Raw genomic sequence first — 18,294 nt, 5'->3', positions numbered from 1 at the left:
TACAGGATGTCATCTACAAGACAGTGCCTAAAGGAATGCTGCCCACAGAACAGTGCTTACAGGACATCACCTACAGGATAGTGCCTAGAGGATGCCACCTACAAGACAGTGCCTACAGGGTGGCGACTACAAGATGCCACCTACAAGACAGTGCTTACAGAATGCTACCTACAAGACAGTGCCTACAGGATGCTGCCCACAGTACAGTACCTACAGGATGCCTCCTACAGGACAGTGCCTACAGGATTCTGCCCACAGGACACCACTTTCAGGATGTCACCTACAGGACAGTGCTTACAGAATGCTACCTACAAGACAGTGCCTACAGGATGCTGCCCAGAGTACAGAACTTACAGGATGCCACCTACAGGACAGTGCTTAGAGGATTCTGCCCACAGGACACCACTTATAGGATGCCACCTACAGAACAGTGCCTAAAGGAATGCTGCACACAGGACAGTGCTTACAGGACATCACCTACAGGATAGTGCCTAGAGGATGCCACCTACAAGACAGTGCCTACAGGGTGGCGACTACAAGATGCCACCTACAAGACAGTGCTTACAGAATGCTACCTACAAGACAGTGCCTACAGGATGCTGCCCACAGTACAGTACCTACAGGATGCCTCCTACAGGACAGTGCCTACAGGATTCTGCCCACAGGACACCACTTTCAGGATGTCACCTACAGGACAGTGCTTACAGAATGCTACCTACAAGACAGTGCCTACAGGATGCTGCCCAGAGTACAGTACTTACAGGATGCCACCTACAGGACAGTGCCTAAAGGAATGCTGCACACAGGACAGTGCTTACAGGACATCACCTACAGGATAGTGCCTAGAGGATGCCACCTACAGGATGCTGCCCACAAGACAGTGCCCACAGGACACCACTTACAGGACATTACCTAGAGGATGCCACATAGAAGACACCACCTACAAGATGCCAGATACAGGACAGTGCTTACAGGACATTACACAGAGGATGCTGCTCGGAGGATGCTGCATATTCTTAGTGCAGTACTGAGTATAAAAAAAACAAAACCACTACTGGCATTTCCTGTATTTAACTGAATAATAAAGAGAGTAGATTTAAAATGCATTAAATTGTATTTTTATGGTCTGTTATAAAATATGTGAATATATTTTGCAGTTATTGCTGCGTCGGTTAGTGAGGGAGTTTAATAGAGATGAGGGCAGTTGTTCTCTGCTTTATCTGTGTTATTTGTTTGTTTGTTTGTTTGTTATAAATGTGTGTATTCATTTGTTCAGCGGCTGGTTTCTGCAAATACAGCAGTTTTTTTTTTCTCAGCTGGTTTTCTGTATTCTGCTCTGGATGATGCTCAATTTGCATTTGAAAGTTTCCTCATGGCATAACAATATACACACTGCACACACACTGCACACACACTGCACACACACTGCACACACACTGACTGTGTATTCATCTCTATAATGATACCTAAAGAAAATGTCATCTAATAGAATAAGAGTATAGAATTTCCCCTCGGGGATCAATAAAGTATCTATCTATCTATCTATCTATAGAGTAATAGAATAAATTGAGTTGACTTCATTTACTGAACAAGTCGTACTCAGTCCAGTGTGTTATTCAAGCTCAAAATTATTTTAGTTAAATTATATTAATACATATACATTTTTATGGTTTAAGGCGATCAGTTTCATCAAACCTGCAACATCTCAGACTTTGAGGCAGAATGTAAAATAATGTTGGTTTTAATTGAAGCCATAGAAAAAAGAAACAAAGCGAAAAGTACTAAAACAGTAAAACAGCACAGTAACAAAAATCTAAACAAATAAAGCAAGACTGTGAGTAAAAAATGAGTAACAGAGAACAATGGAAAACACTCATGAAAACACAGATGATGACAAGGAACACCTGGGGAAGATAACTAGTAGGCGGGAACATTAATGATAGGGTGGGGCTAAGGCAGAGACAAGACAGAAACGAAACGAACACAAGAAAGAACACAAGAAACACTACAGATATGGGCTGTAAGGTGTAACAAAGCCATTTGAGTTGAGTTAACTCATCAGTTTTTACAGCGTTCTTTAACCTTTCTGTCAGCTGAAACCAGAAATCTGACCTTTTAAAGACGACCTCTCGCATCAGAAAAGCTGTTTCTGTCTGTAGATCTGCTGATCCCCCGAGTTTTATCTCTACCAGCATCACTCTGAAAGATCTCAGGAGACTTGAAGCTGAAAAACGCAGAGAATCAGTAGTTTTAGAAACACTCAGGACCTGATTTTAGTGATCTTTAGGCTAGTTGTCAGCTGTGCACCATGCAGCTAGATTTAGGGTGTGTCAGTGTGTCTTAGCTATCGTAACGACGGGAAAGGTATTCTTAATTCTTATTCATTCTAATTCTAAAACCTTATGTCGCATTATGTCAACTATGTTTTCAGAAAGTTTCTGGAACATTATAGGCTAACCTTCTCCTTCTGGAACTGTTTAAACCCTTTGCTAAACGTTATGCTAACGTTCTCTGTTATCTGTGTTCGTCCCTGAGGTCTTTCCTTACTGATAACGGTGTATCTTCACGCTGCCGGAGCCGTGGGGGGTGGGGGGGGGATGGGGGGGGGGTATTAAACACTAGCAGGGATGAAGCTCTGATGAAGCAGATAGATGAATCACGCTATCAGAAGACGTGTATAAATGGAGCTCTGCGTGTAAACTGAAGCGTTTCCTTTTATTTCTTCAGGTGCTAAATGCTAACTCTCCTCCTGGGAGGTTAAACTGCTGAAGAAGAGAGGGAGGACTCCTATTGGCTCTTTTCTGAAGGTAAGATCAAAGCAGAGTGATCTCCTCCTCATTAAAGATACATGAGCACCATCTAACCTAAATATCTTTACTCCCATTATAAACGCTGTATAAGTGCTGTATAAGCACTGTATATAAGCGCTTGTAAGCTAATATGCCAAAGTATTTTATATTGTATTTACAGTGAGCTGCACAGAGTTAGAGCTGCTGACTCTAAAATAGTAGCTGAATAACTGAATTAAGTCTCTTTAGTAGGTAAAATTAGGCGTTTAACATGTTAAAAGTATATTAGCATGCATGCAATTGCATCTAATTCATTAAAGATTTTATGTTTAATGACATAAAACACATTAAAAATGCTCCTGACGGCCCCCATGCCTAAAAGGGAAAATAAAATCTGTGTTTTTATAAATTGAAAGGCGTGGAACTCTCCACTCTTCTGCTGCATCCCAGACATTACTGCTGATTTTTCTCCCTTCAAAACATTTTTGATGCTTATCTTCCAGGGAAAACATAACCCCAGGCTGGGGTGAGGTTTTGAAGCAAAATTCTGTAAATAGATGTATTTTTCTAATGCTTATTTAAAGTAAACAGTTTTTTTTCTGTTTTAATGCTCTGAACATCACATAGAGAAGAGGCACCGGCTCAGCCTCTCTTCAGAGATCAGAGACTCTGGGTTTAAATTCAGAGTTCAGAGTTTTATTTGTCACATATAGTCATAAAAAACTTACAATTCAGAGTGAAATGCTTTAAAATAACTGACTGATCAAGAAAAATAACAAGATATGATTCAAATAGAAAATAAATATAGATACAGATAAGATATATATAGAGAGTAATCTTACAATCAAGAGTTGGGGCTCAATTTAAGTGATCTATAGGCGAAGCGTCAATTGTGCACCATGCAGCTTGATTTAGGGCGTGGCAGTGTGTCTTTGCTATCGTAACGATGGGATAAGTACAATCACAATTAATCATGGGTGTGGTTATATTCGGGTGTAACGTGAAATAATAAACCATCAGTGTGTCACTTTAAGAGCTTATCATTCTTTTTAAGAGTCAGGTGAGCTCTGACTCTGACTCTGGATTGCTATTTTAACGGTGCAGCTACCTGGACGTGTCCAACGAACTCTTTCTTCAACAGAGGAAATGTTATTTTATTAAGTATTCTGTTCTATTATTGTTGATGTAAAAGCTCTTTGTTGCCAAGATAGCGATAAACATCTGACTTCTGACTGTTGTCTGGGTTTTAATCAGTCAGTGGAGCTCCTGTGTTTTTTGTTACCAAGATAAACAAGCAAAACTCCAGAAATGTACCTGAACACACCTCATTTCCAGAACACCACACCCATCAGTGTAGATATATTCAGAATATATTCTGCTGTTTAAACCAGACAGGAGGAAGATAGGAAAGAAAATAGACTGCTGGTGGGGTGGAAGATAGCGACGTGATGTCCTAATACCCGTCTTGAGTGGTGTGTATTTACACACACTGCTCAGTTTTCAGTGTGTGTGTGTTTATGTGTGTTTATGTGTGTGTGGGGGCGTGGCTGAGTGGCCCGACACCATCAACATCTTAATGAAGCTCTGAGAGCCGCTCTTAATGACGGTGGGAGTGAGGAAGGATGAGGCGACAGTGCTGGAAGCCTTTGATCTTCTGCCTCTAATCAATGATACTCGGTGTCCTCACTGCTGCTGCAGCGCTGCAGGTTTAATACTGCGCTGATGATGCGTCATTAACATCACGTTTATTAACCCTTTATTATCCACAGGTCTGTAAACTAGTACACAGTTACAGACATTGGTATCACTTTAAAATAAGACTACCTTTATAAAGGGTTTATAAATGGTTTACAATTAGTTTATTAATGGTTCCTAATTAGGTTGTAAATGCCTTAAAAATCATTAATGATCAGTTATAAAACATACAATACGAGACAGTAAGAGATAAGACGAGATGGGAAGACAAGATAAGACAGGACACAACACAACATAAAAAGCCTGACAAGACATGACAAGACCCAGCATGACACAAGACACAACACAAGACATGACAGGTCAGGACAAGACAAAAACACGATATGACAAGACAAGTCATGACAAGAATAGACACAACACAACATGACAAGACCTCACCCGAGTTGACATGACACAACACAACAAAGCAAGACCCAATATGACAAGACAGGACAAGGCAAAACACAACACAACGCAACACAACAAAATAAGGCAAGACCCGACAAAACAAGACAAGACAAAACATGACAAGACATGACAAGACCCAACAAGCTTTGGTGGCCTTGATGTATAGCTACTGGAGATGTTTTTGACATGATGCGACACATCAAGACAAGAGCCGACAAGACACGACACGACATGACAAGACCCGATAAGACACAACAAGACTTAACCTGAGCTGAAACGACAAGGCAAGGTATCTTTAGTATGAAGCTGCTAGAGATGTTTTTGACATGACAAGACAAGATAAGACACTTTATCCGCTCAACCTCCCTCTGTACATATATACTGTACACATTATAACATATTTTCTTCATATATATATATTCTCTTTACATGACCATTCATTAATCACAATAAATGAGTGAACGAACACAACTCAAAAACTTAATCACCAAAATAATCCAAATTTACTTGTGGATTTAAAGATTCCTTAAAGAGTCAAAAATAAAACACTGTATTTATTGTTTTAAGAGCAGATTAACTATTAATTACCCTCTACACTGTATGGACTGTATTTGCATACAGCATTTGTCGTCAGTCACCCTCAGTGTGTAGTCGTTTCCCCTGGCCGACCTTCTCTTAGTATAGGCACTGCAGAAAATGTATATTAATACAATAAACACAGAGCCATTGTTAATCTGAATATAACAGAGACTATAGACTCTATACTCCACCTGACTCTGAGTGTGGAGCTGCTGGAGGTGTGTGTGTGTGTGTGTGTGTGTGTGTGTGTGTGCTGTTTCTGGTTTTAAGGCCTCGTCTTTGGCTTTTGAGAACAGAGGGATTTCTGAACGTTATTTTTATGAAAGGCAGAACAATAGCTGTCAGTCGCAGACCTACAAAAAGAGACAGAGAGAGAGAGAGAGACAGAGTGAAAGCTGCAATAGAGGAAGATGAAAGGTAAAAGGCTTGCAGAGAGATGGAGGACGAGTGAGAGAACACACACTGGGAGGTGGTCTGAGTACCTGCACCACAGGGAGGGGGGTATTATTACGGCTTCTGTCAAACGTTTGCTCTGACAGATTGATCAGTTTGATCTGTGGCTGAGGAGCATTTTTATATGCAGTGGTGTAAAAAGATTAGAGCGAGGGGGGGTTGACGTGGTATCATTACTGATAACACAGTCACTGCAATCTCCAAAAAACCCCACACCTTTACTCAAAAACTCCTACCTATATATATATACATATATACATATATATATTTACCTGCATAAAAGTACAGAGGTATTTCGGTGATCCAGTATAACCCTGCTTTAGTCTAGTGGAGGAGTGGGCGCGAAAGGATTTCTGCTCATGCTCATGAATATTCATACATGCAAACATATCTCCTCTGATTGGCTAACAGCACTGCGAGGCAGTGAGACGGACAACAATTAGAAACGTTTTAAAAATAGGTGGACCTGCCTTTGTGTTTCGGGTCACTGTCCTGCTGCAGAACCCAAGTACGCTTGAGTTTAAGGTCACAAAATGATGAACAAATATTCTCTTACAGGATTTTCTGGTAGAGAGGAGAATTCAAGTTTTTTCCACACTACCACCTCCTTGTTTGACTTTCAGTAATATTCTTGCAGTTCTTATTCTAAAATTGTGTTTCCTTATTTTTTGCACTATAAGGTGCACTATCAATAAACGTCTGTTTTCTGGTCTAGTGTCATACATAAGACGCACTGGATTATGAGGTGCGTTTTAGACGGCACTTGGTGTTTCCCTTCTAATTTAGCAGGTCTTAGCACTGTAAAGCTAAGCTAAGTAAAGTAAACCAAACTGTAATTCTTAAAAAGAACATTTTCAGACGAGTCAGACAAGCCAAACGAGTGCTGGATGATAATCTACACAGATTTCTCTCCTGAAAACTGTTTATTTGGGTGAGTAAAGAGCTTCTGTTTATTTACAGTAAGCTTAGAATATCCAGATTTCCACTAAGACTGGAGCATTAGCATTAGCGGCTAATTGTCACCTAATTGTCGCCCGTCAGCGCTACACTGAGGAACCCTGAGTGTTCTGGTAATGCAGGGCGATATTAGCTAGCATTTTGTTCCACATAGCTTGTTTTAACATGATAAATATGCAGTCTACAGTCTGATATACTCATCTCTGATTGGCTGAATGGCTACCACGATTAGCGGGTAATGCTAATGCTTCTGGAGAACTAAACTGAAACTCCTGTATAACTCTGTTCTTCAGTGGAGTGACTTTACTGCTCCTTAATACCTGACTGATAGAATTCATACATAAGGAGCTCTGATGATGATTTTTGGGGAAAATTAAAGTATTTTAAGTGCACCTCATGGTACGAAAAATACAGTAGTTTTGTGCCAGATGTAATGGGACACACACCTTCCAAAAAGATCCACTTTCATCTTGTCAGTCCACAGAAAAAGTGTCGCCTTCATATTTTACCATTTCAAACATTGCTTATCTCCTGCTGTTCAATCATAAGCAGTAAAATATGACATTAAACCGTGTGATCATTCAGCCGGAGTACAGACGCTCCTGCTTAAAGCTCCTCACTGCTGGATACAAACAGAATAAAGAATAAAAACATAAAAGCAGATCTGTCCCCGACTGCAGCGCGGCAAACACTCCAATCATTAAAGCTGCTGCTCTCAACAAGCACATTCACAACTACTAAACCAAGCCCAACACTTTGATTATTTATTGACCAAACAGTAATGATAACACTTTGTTAATGGAGAATATAGTGAATTAGGAATTAGAATGTTATTTTTTTAAACGTTTTGCAGCTACTCCAAAAAGTTAAACAGAGTAAAGAGTAGAAAAAGTGCATGATGTTTTTTTTTTTTTTTATCTGCAAAAAACAAACAGAAGTATTAAGAAAAAAAGAAACACAGTCCAGTCTCAATATAAAAAAGTAATGGAAATTAATGTTAATGTTGTTGACTCACCTATAAATCCAAATTCCTAAAATAACTTAAAAATACTGTTCTTTAATGGATTAATATTGGCTTTATGCCAAAAACTAAAAGTATATCTCTGTTGCAGGACAGACAATTTAGTGAGCAACTAAAAATGAAAAATAATAAGAAAATAAGAGAGCGCTTCAGGTTCTGAATCAGTTTATCTGATTTTGCTATTTATAGGTTTATGTTTGAGTAAAATGAACATTGTTGTTTTATTCTATAAACTACAGACAACATTTCTCCCAAATTACAAATAAAAAACAATATGGCTGAAATAACAAAAAATATGCAGACCTTCAGACCTCAAATAATGCAAATAAAGAAAACAAGTTCATATTCATAAAGTTTTAAGAGTTCAGAAATAATCAATATTTGGTGGAATAATCCTGATGGTTTTTAATCACAGTTTTTTTTCATGCATCTTTTCATCATGTTCTCCTCCACCAGTCTTACACACTGCTTTTAGATAACTTTATGCTGCTTTACTCCTGGTGCAAAAATTCAAGCAGTTCAGTTTGGTGGTTTGATGGTTTGTGATCATCCATCTTCCTCTTGATTATATTCCAGAGGTTTTTAATTTGGTAAAAATCTAATTGCAAATAAGCTAAATCTGGATCTGTACTCAGTTTATTCTGGTTAAAATTCAGCCTGGAGTCTCTGACAGCAGCAGGAACTGCAGGAACTTTAGCGTTTTTGTTTGTCGAGTCTCGGTTTACCTGCTCCTCGGCCGCGGTTCTGTAGGAGATTTTTTGAGGCTGGTGGGTCACAGGTACAGGAAGTGAACAAGCTCCAATGATCCTGAAAGACAAGGCAATCTGGAGGCGGTGTGTTAGAGTAATGAGGGGGGAATGGTAATGTTGCTCTGCTGTGTTGGTGTCGGGGTGTTTGGACATTAACCTGTGCAAATAGGGGTTACGGAGTCAACCCCACCTCCACCAACACCCCCACCACCCCCTCCACCCACCCGCCGAACTGACAGACAACTCCTTTACCTGCTCAGAGAGAGAGAGACAGAGAGAGAGAGAGAGAGAGAGAGAGAGATCAGCTGTGACAAGGAGATAAATGAGGAAGGTCTGTCTCCTCAGGGAAAAAGTGTCCCACGGAAGTTGTGACACAGCTCAGGTTTATTTAACAGGTTTATTTAACATCTTACACCCTATACTCATTGCTATCTTACACCCCGCCAACAGTCTATTTTACCTGCATCGATTAAAAAGCAACAGTACTTCTGAATACAGCTCTGGAAATAAAATAAGAGTACTTAAAAAGATGAGTTTCTTTGATTTTACCAAATTGAAAACCTCTGAACTGCTTGAATTTTTGCACCAGGAGTAAAGCAGCAACTCTATTCAGCACTCTCCGACTATGGTTTTTGACTTTTATCCGATACTGCCCTGATGTGTGTGACCCCTGGACTGTTTATTGTTTATGATATGTGTTTTCTATATTGCTGCTGTTTACTGTTACTGACCCTGCTCGTTTTGACAACCTTTTGTATTCTGATTTATTTCTTATTTAATAACAGATCTGTACTACATCTGCACTTGTCTGAGACCTGTTCAGTCATGCACAAACCCAATTTTTACATTAGCATTAAACAGAATAGTAAATAAAATAGCATTGCTGTTCCTGCAATAAATGAGCTGCTGGAGCTCCTTCACAGCGTCAACCAGCAGCTCAGTTTCCTCTGCTGAGAAGAGTTTGTTTGTTGGATACGTCCAGGTAGCTGCACCGTTAAAATAGCAATACGCCAAAATTAGAGCTCACCTGACTCACTTAAAGGGAATGAATAGCTCTTAAAATGACACATTGATTGGTTTGTTTGTTTCACATTATGCCCAAAATTAACCACACTCCTGATTAATAAAAAATGAGAAAAATAATAATGGTACATGTCTTTTACTTTGCATTTCGTGTTGTGCACAAGGTGTACTTTTCCTGATGTTACGATAGCAAAGACACATTGATACATTGAGTCACTGACTGCTGGTTGTTTGTGTGCTGCTTGTAGTAGAGAGCTGTTGGAGTTGGATCTCCTGCAGAAGCAAAAGCAGGAGATGGGAATGGTGTAATGGTGTAATGTTGGTTGGTGTGTGATTGGAGGAGCTGATAGTGATATGTGGAGGATTTTTCTGCTGTTAGGACACGGGTTCCTCTCCCCGTGGGGACGGGAACGCTCCGTGATCAAGCCCAGCGCAGGAGTGAGCAAACATCAATGCAGCGTGCATGCATTATTCAGCAGCAGCGTGTAATGGCTTGTGTAAGCTTCTTTTAGGAAACAGGAAGCGTGTCTGTGTCCGTGTGAGAGTTTGAGAGTGTGAGAGTGTATGCTGGCATGCATCTCACTGAAAACGATAAGAAAACATTCACATTCTGATGCTGCGGGTCATTTTTACAGAAACGATAAACTGAATATTTTTATTTTGAAAGTTGTGTGTGATACAGAAGTTACATCAAGTTATATCAAATGTGTAGAGATATCAAAAGTTGGAAAAAGAGTTTCAGCATACACTCAAACGTCTGTATATGATCAGATTTCTGCAGTTATCTGATTATTCTAAAAAAAAATAATCGAAACTGTCATACAGACCAGACACAAGACAAGACACTCGCAAATACAAAATAAAATAAAAAGTATTTATTAAAGCACATCTCTGAGTTTCGTCTCCTCACGTTTCCACAGAGATCCATGTTAAAAACACAAACATTGAGTGGAAATGGAGGAGCTACTGAACGCCGCAATGTCATGTGACAGAGAAAAAAGCCTAAAACTCACTGATCCTCCTGTCCGGATGCAGAAGTTTTATCACTGAGTAGAAGAGTGAGATATGTTTCACAGATGTCCCTCTGAGAAAATAATCCCGTCCAACACAAAGTGTTAATCAATAGACAAAAGGCAATTAATAGACGGGGAGGTCAGGGTCGTCAGGGTATAAACGGAAGTGGGGGATCCATATACATGGGTGAACAGGTGTTAGCAATCACTATCTCGGTGAGTGGGAACGCTGTAGCATCACATAATCATTTGTGTGTGAGAGTTGCATGTGTGAGGGTGCATGCTGGGAACTCCAGGAGTCCAGAACAGGCAGGCTGACATAAACAATACACTTCTATTTCTTAGATTTCTTAGATTTTTATAGACAATTAGATTGTCTGATAGAAAGCTGTATTTTATCTCACTAATCAAATATACTCTTAACTGGAGTAGGTAGTTTTTTACCTAGTAAATGCGTAATATAGTGAATATAAGAGAGTATGCGTATATAGTGTATATATATTTTCAGTGTGTGTGTGTGGGCGTAGGCTCTGTAGGCTACTGCAGCGTGATGCATGATGTCCTGATCTCCAGTTTAGATTGGGTGATGGTTTTAAGGCTCTGGTGTTTGAGGAAGTAAATTTCCAGCGCCGTCCAATCGATGGCTATCCCATGATCTGCTAAAGTGTGTTCCGTGTTCTCCAGTCACAATTTCATCAGAACACCGCGCTGCAGGTAAACAGGGTACAGTAGATAAGAGTGATAAGCACTGGAGGCTCCGCGGCTCTGAGACATCAACGGGTCGACAAAAGCATTAACCTCTTCCTGAGATAACGCCCGCGCCGCTGCCGGAGACGCCGCGCTGATAATGGGAAGATAATGGCAATAATAGCAACTACATAACCACTACATAACCGCGTGCACCGCAATTTTAAAAGCACTGGCTGGAATCCAGACCCAAGAGTAAAATTTCAACACACCTGATGTTTTTACTACACAAAAATAAACACTTTCCTTGATAAACAAGCATTTCTGTCCTACTCTACTGAATTAACCTCCTAAAACCCGAACTCGTGCATAGCATGCATTTTTTATTTCTCTTTGCGATTTGGGCTGATTGGCACCTGATTAGTGTAAAAACAAAGAAAAAAAAGAATAATTATCTTTTTACATCATGTAGTTTCTAAAAAAAAAAAAAAGATAAAAAAAGATAAAGTCCACATATGTGGACGTTAGTTTTATATTACACGATAGAACACAATGGATTCAATGTCCTTTTGTCACTGAGACTCACCGTTAGTGTTGTGGTCTTTAAGGATTTACTAGGTAAAAACAACTGCAATTGATAAACTTTTTTCCCTTTTTTACGAGCGATTTATTAATGTTAATTATTCAAATTCTGATGAGCTTTGCTAATGATTTGCAAAAAACATTTTTATATGAAAATCCATGCTGATAAATAAGTAAATAATAAATATGTGTGAGAATTTGTTAATATTCAAATTGTTTTTTTCACATCTACTGAAAAACATCATTAGTTAAAAATATATTAAAGAAAGTTATTATAAAGTGTTTTTATAGTTTATATAGTGCTTTGTCTAGTTTTAAAACTCTATATGTAAATGTTCTGGATTATCAGTGCACTTTTTTTCTGAGTTCAGAAAGGGGCAGTGGAGAGAGAATGGCTGGATTCAGGCTGTTGATTGAGGGATTTTCACTGGATTGCTCTTTATCTGCGACAAAGCTGAGGACAAAAGCAAAGTGAGAAATGAGGGAGTGGTAAAGGACAGGCTGCTGAGCGCTGGGATTCCGCTCGCCGAGTGATTATCTCCTCTGACATTTTCCATCTTTATTGGACTGACAGCGGGCCGTTCCAAACAGACATGCCTTTTATCAGCACTCAATCACCAGAATAAAAACGGGGGACTTAAAAGTAACTGTCTGCTGCTTAGTCGTGGCTCAGTGATGTTGGGAAAGAGAGGAGGACATGAATCAGATCCTATAATAACACTCTCTTATGACTTATGACTCTGCCTTCAGAGATCAAACCAAACACAGTAAGTACACAACGACAGCGCCTCCAATTTACCCCTCAAAGCCGCGCTGCAGAAACGGGGAGATTACAGCCTTTTATACACTTCTGATAATAGTAATAGTAGTAATAATAATAATAATGATAAACATGTCTGTCCTTTCTTTCACTTTCCCCCCCGGCGACTCTTCTTCCGCCAGAGTCGGCTACAGTAACACTAAACATTTCATCTGATGCAAAGAGGCCTCGGAAAAATGACAAGTTAATCTGTTCTTATTGAGTCGAGTCACACCGCCTCGCCTCGCCTCGTATTCTATCAGCGGTTCAGCCGTGAGCTCGCCTGCCTTTCAGAGGTAAACTCAAAACCTCCGACTGAACCCGTCGCTCTGACGAGTTCATGAATCCCAGAGAACAGAACCGCTGAATAGCAATCTACTGTATCTAAAGTCTTAAAACTGTGAACTTTAAAAACTTTACGCACTCGTTCACTTTACCAGACTTACCAGCTACCAGCTATTATTCCATATTTACACGACTGTTATATATGGGTTCTGTTTATACTGGCACTGCCATTCCATCCTAATCACCCCCTACGGCGTCACATCAATGTCAAAATAACAGATGAAAAAAAATAACCAGCGTGGTTCAACATTTTAAGTGTGTGAATTAACTTATTGTGAGCAAAAATTTGAAACTAGCGAGCAAAAAAAAGTGAACCGTGTGAATGGTGAGCGCGCTGAAGAAAATGTTGCTCTCGAGCTTCATTTTTCATGGGGTCAGGGTCGCCTCCCTCAGCGAACGCTATTGGCTGGTATCTCCAGGGTTTATGACAGACCGCCTACCTCCAAGAGCCGGAGGAGGGCGGGGAAAGTTGTTTGGGAGGGGCCCTGGGTGATGTATGGGTTTAGAGGCAGGGCAGAAGGGAATTGATTATTGATTGACTGATCTGCATCATCCTCGCCTATATCAAACTCAGTTCAACCTGAGAAGGCACTGCTGAGACTGAATTGATAAAAGCACAATAAAAGCATTTTTTTTTAAGGTAAATTTTAAGCACGACTGGTATGTTGGTTTAGGGTTTAGTGCCTCTTTGATCTTTAATAAGTGCAAGTTTACTCAGTGTAACAGTAAAGTAAAATTATTAAACAAGCTTCATTATTCTCTTCATCCAGGACATACATATATATATATATATATCATTGTTTAAATATTAAGATAATATCATATTATACAGCCTATAGTCACTTATTCCCCACTTATTCCTCAGTTATTTGCCGTATTTGTTTTTCAGAGCTGTTTTTTAATTCTGGCATCATCTTGTTTCCGTCTCCAGCTCTCTTTACCCTCCAAACATCTTCAGAATGTGAAAATTAAAAAAGCACAAACACTTTATGCTTTTTTTATACTTCCGCTAAATACATTCTGCTGAATAAAAAACGCTCGCTCTGAAATCACAACCCTGTTAGCGGCACTGCTAAAAAAAAAAAAACGCCCGAGTGATAAACACGTTCCTTCTCTCCGCTCGTCTGTTTAAAGTGGAATTATTAAAGGGATTTTCCATGCTCTGCTGTTCTCTCTAATGGGGCATATCTGTCATTATCGGCCGCGGCTTCCTGAGCTACTCGGTTCCGTCAGAAGCAGAAGCAGGGTGCGATCAGGTCGTCCGTTTAGAGCAGGGGCTGCTGGGAATCATCCATTTGGACTCGGGGTCTTGGCAGTGCCCAGTGTTTGCCCCCCCAGCCCTTTAAGAGAATGGGAATTCAGCGTGCCAAAAACACAGAGGCTCAATTAGCAGAGCCTTCAATTAGAAAACCCAGAGCAGCATGAGGATCAGCGTGTTCTCCTGAAATGCCTCCTGAGATTTACCATTTAAGAGAGCGTGATATTTTACCTCCTTTAATTTTCTACTAACACAGCGTTTACATTCAGCTACTGATCAGAGAAAAACATTTAAAACAAAAAATAATCATATTTTGAAAGCAATCCCTCTGATTTTAGGCGACCCCACCCTCAGCTCAAATTCGAAAAATGCAAAAAAAAATATATAGGAGGATGTGTTTGGGAGGGGTACTGGGTGATGTATGGGTTTAGGGGTGGGGCAGCAGGGAACTGATTATTGATTAAGTGATGTGCTCGTTATCATCCTCGCCTCTATCCTCTATCCTCTATCGCAAACTTTGAAAAGTTTAACCTGAGAAGGCACTGAAGAATTGGAATTGATAAAAGCACAATAAAACCCTTTTTTAAAGGTTAGGAAAGGTTTGAATACATTTTAAGCAGGACTGGTATGTCTAAATTCTAACAAAACATCGTACTACTAACCGAAACCTGTCAGCAACGGCACTAAAATATATTTTATCAGGTCATTAAATATAATATAACATTAATGAATTGTGTAACATTCACAAAAAACTGATAAATAAGCTCAATTAATAGTCCTTGCACCATGAATTACAATACATTTCATTTATATTACATGGCAATCTTATGTACACAGCAAAACATTAATTTTTTTATTCTTTACTTTTTGAAATTTCTCCATAAACTTTTAGCAACAGCAAAATCCAGTAATGAAAACTCAATATCAGAGTTAAGAATAGAATAGAATAGCTGTGATCCATCAAAGTTTACTAATACAGAACCAAAATCAAAAGTCAACAGTCTGCATTAGTATATGATCATGTGGCACTATGGCGTTCCCGCTCACCTGGATATTGATTGCTAACACCTGTTCACCCATGTTTATAGACCCTTAACTTCCGTTTGTTCTCTGCCAAGGATTGCAACTAGTTTGCAAGCTCTCATACAATGCATTTCTTTGTTTTATCTACTGTTACCGACCTGTTTTGTTTTCTGACTTTTCTGACTTCACTTTTGCCATGCCCTTTCTATAAATTGCCTTGTTACTGACCCTTTTTTTGACTCTTACTTTCCACTTTAGCCTTTCCTCTGGTTTGTATTTTCTGTGTTTGACCTTGGACTGCTTGATACGTGGTTTATATATGCTGCTGTTTTGTTATTGACCCTGCTGTTTTTCAAGAATTTGGTTGTTTTAGTTGGATAAACGTGTCTAAATTTGACTGTAAGTTCAAACAACTTACAATACAAATATTCTAAAATTAATATAAAACCATTTCTTCGCGTCTTTATCATGCACAGTCACTTTACTGCAGTTTAATATCTAACCAGACTAAAAGTACAGAATGCAATGAAATGAACCTTAGTTTTCTTTTAGAAGTAAAAAAAAAAATGGTTCAATTCTAATTCTAATTCAGTTCTAATCTATTCTGGTTGTGTTCACAGATTTGAACAAATCAGCAGTTCGGATTGGAATCTAAAGATCCTCCATCTTAATAAAGACCCTCCACCTCAGCTATGATGTGCGGGTGCGGCGTGGTGGTGATGTGGAGCTCTCTGCTGGTCCTGATGCTGACGTTCCTCGGAGCTGAAGCCCTCCCAGCTCGTGATGCTAAACTGGTGAGGACCACCAGGTTCAGACGGCAGACCCCCGACGACCTCCAGAGCAACCAGACGCAGCCAATGATCTTCAACCACATCTACAACATCAACGTTCCGCTGGAGTCCCTGTGCTCCGTGGATCTGGACTCCAGCTCGGACTCCCCGCCCCCCGATAAACTGCCCACCGAGTACACGGAGCAGACCGCCGACTCCGACAGCCAGGTGACCTTCACCCACCGCATCAACATCCCCAAACAGGCGTGCGGCTGCCCCGCCTCCACCTCCGCCATGCTGCAGCAGCTGGCCAGCCGGGTGGAGATGCTGGAGAGGGAGGTGTCGATGCTGCGGGAGCAGTGCAGCGGCGGATGCTGCGGAGAGAGCTCTGTTGTCGGTGAGTCCCAGCTCCCATTTTTCACCCCCACCCACTCTTTAGGATCACACACCTCCTCCAACACATGTGAATTCAGACTCCACCTCTTTCCAAACTGTGACTATGCGCAGTGACTTCGGTTCCGATACAACAGCTCACAGATGCAGCCTTGTGCTGATCCACATCACCCTATGAGTGATGAGGGGAAAGAGAGAGCGCCATCTACTGTACTGTACCCACCCAGAGAGAGCAAGGCCAGCCAATTGTGCTCTTTCGGGGGGTCAGGCAGCTGATGGCAAGCTGCATGACTGGGATTCGAACTGGCGATCCTGATCATAGTGGTAGCACTTTATACTTTGGCACGTTCGTATCTTAACAGCGCAGCACTTTGTGTAGCTAAGATAGATATGGACAGCTGACTGTTGACTGTTGTCAGGGTTTTCATTGGTCAGTGGCGCACCTGTACGCCAAAATAGAAACACACCAGAAATTTTCCTGAACATGCATCACTCTCAGACCATCACACCAAATCATCAGTGTAGATATATTCATAAACTCACATGCTATTTTAACGGTGTAAGGTGTGAAAATAGAGTGTTGACGGGTGTTAAAGGGTGTAAGATAGCAATGAGCATCACGACTGGTCAGTGATGGTCAGTGATGGTCAGTAGACAGTATCAGTGTGTCTCTCGGTTCCCTGTTCTGCAGCAGTGCGCTGGTTGGAGGTGGTGGAGGTATCTGCTGGGAGAACATTGGCGTGGATGGCGGTAACGTTGTGCTTGTTTAAAACCTCAGCGGTGCGCTTTAGCGGAATTGCACCTGCACGCCGAGGCTCCGCCGTTCCTCCGGGGCTCTAAAAACAGCTGAAACTCTGCAGCAGGGAGGAGAAAGTCATGTTAAGCTGAACAAATGAGGTTAGATGGGAGATTAATTACACAGCCATTGTCACAGAGGTCTTTCCCCCAGACCTTTGGTGTAAAGCTAAGTATTCCAAGGTGCAGCGGATCTCCGGGACGCTGGCGCGAGCTCGGCTATATTTGTCAGAGCTAATGAGATTGCAAGCTGTTGCCTCAGTTTCAGTCTGGTGATTCTGGGGTCTTTAACATCCAAAGTGATGAAAGTGTGCAGTGAGTAATTAAGACTAGCACCAGGCTGTGCTGTGAAAAACTGTACTGTTTACCTAGTCTAATATAGGAGATTACATATTTCAGTATACATTAGAGCTGCAGAATATAACGTTTCAGCATCTGCATCTGCCTTGCAATGTGTGCATGCGCAGTAATCAAATCGCAGGACATGCAAAGTAAAGGACAATGTCAATATATGTTACATTTCCAATGTTCTCATTTTCAATGAAATATATAGCACATGCTAATTATATCTGATTATATCCATCTCTAAAAGAGAAAACTCTGGGCATTAAACATTGCTGCCCACCTGCAGTTTACTAAAGGTTACATGGACAAACCGGAGGATTAATGAAACAATATTTTGTGGACTTAATAATTCACAGTTTAAATAATAATTTTGGTTAAAATGAGAAGCATTATGATTAAAGAAAGGAAAACTCAACATATTAGCATATAAAGCTCATCCACCAAACATGGTGGTGGTGGTGGTGATATCATGACTCGGGCCTGTTCCAAGCCTGGGTAGCATAACTCCACCTTAGAGATTGTAGCAAATACTCAGGAACCAATTAAAAACACCTTAGCCACAGCAACACCT

At 40.5% G+C, this 18,294-nt stretch overlaps 1 protein-coding gene across 4 annotated transcripts in view; it reads left to right on the top strand.

Annotated features, from left to right (window-relative positions):
* Positions 1 to 18,294, top strand: part of tnr (tenascin R (restrictin, janusin)) — a 164,591-nt gene that overhangs the window by 92,109 nt on the left and 54,188 nt on the right. For all 4 annotated transcript variants that reach the window (XM_022677745.2, XM_022677746.2, XM_022677747.2 and 1 more), the window contains 2 exons: positions 2,728 to 2,807; positions 16,041 to 16,587. In XM_022677745.2, coding sequence (XP_022533466.2) covers positions 16,113 to 16,587 — 475 coding nt within the window. In that variant the 5' untranslated portion in view covers positions 2,728 to 2,807; positions 16,041 to 16,112. The remainder of the gene's footprint in view (positions 1 to 2,727; positions 2,808 to 16,040; positions 16,588 to 18,294) is intronic.

Source organism: Astyanax mexicanus, chromosome 8, assembly GCF_023375975.1.
Source record: "Astyanax mexicanus isolate ESR-SI-001 chromosome 8, AstMex3_surface, whole genome shotgun sequence".
NCBI lineage: Eukaryota > Metazoa > Chordata > Actinopteri > Characiformes > Acestrorhamphidae > Astyanax > Astyanax mexicanus.
This window is presented reverse-complemented; position numbering and strand designations above follow the sequence as displayed.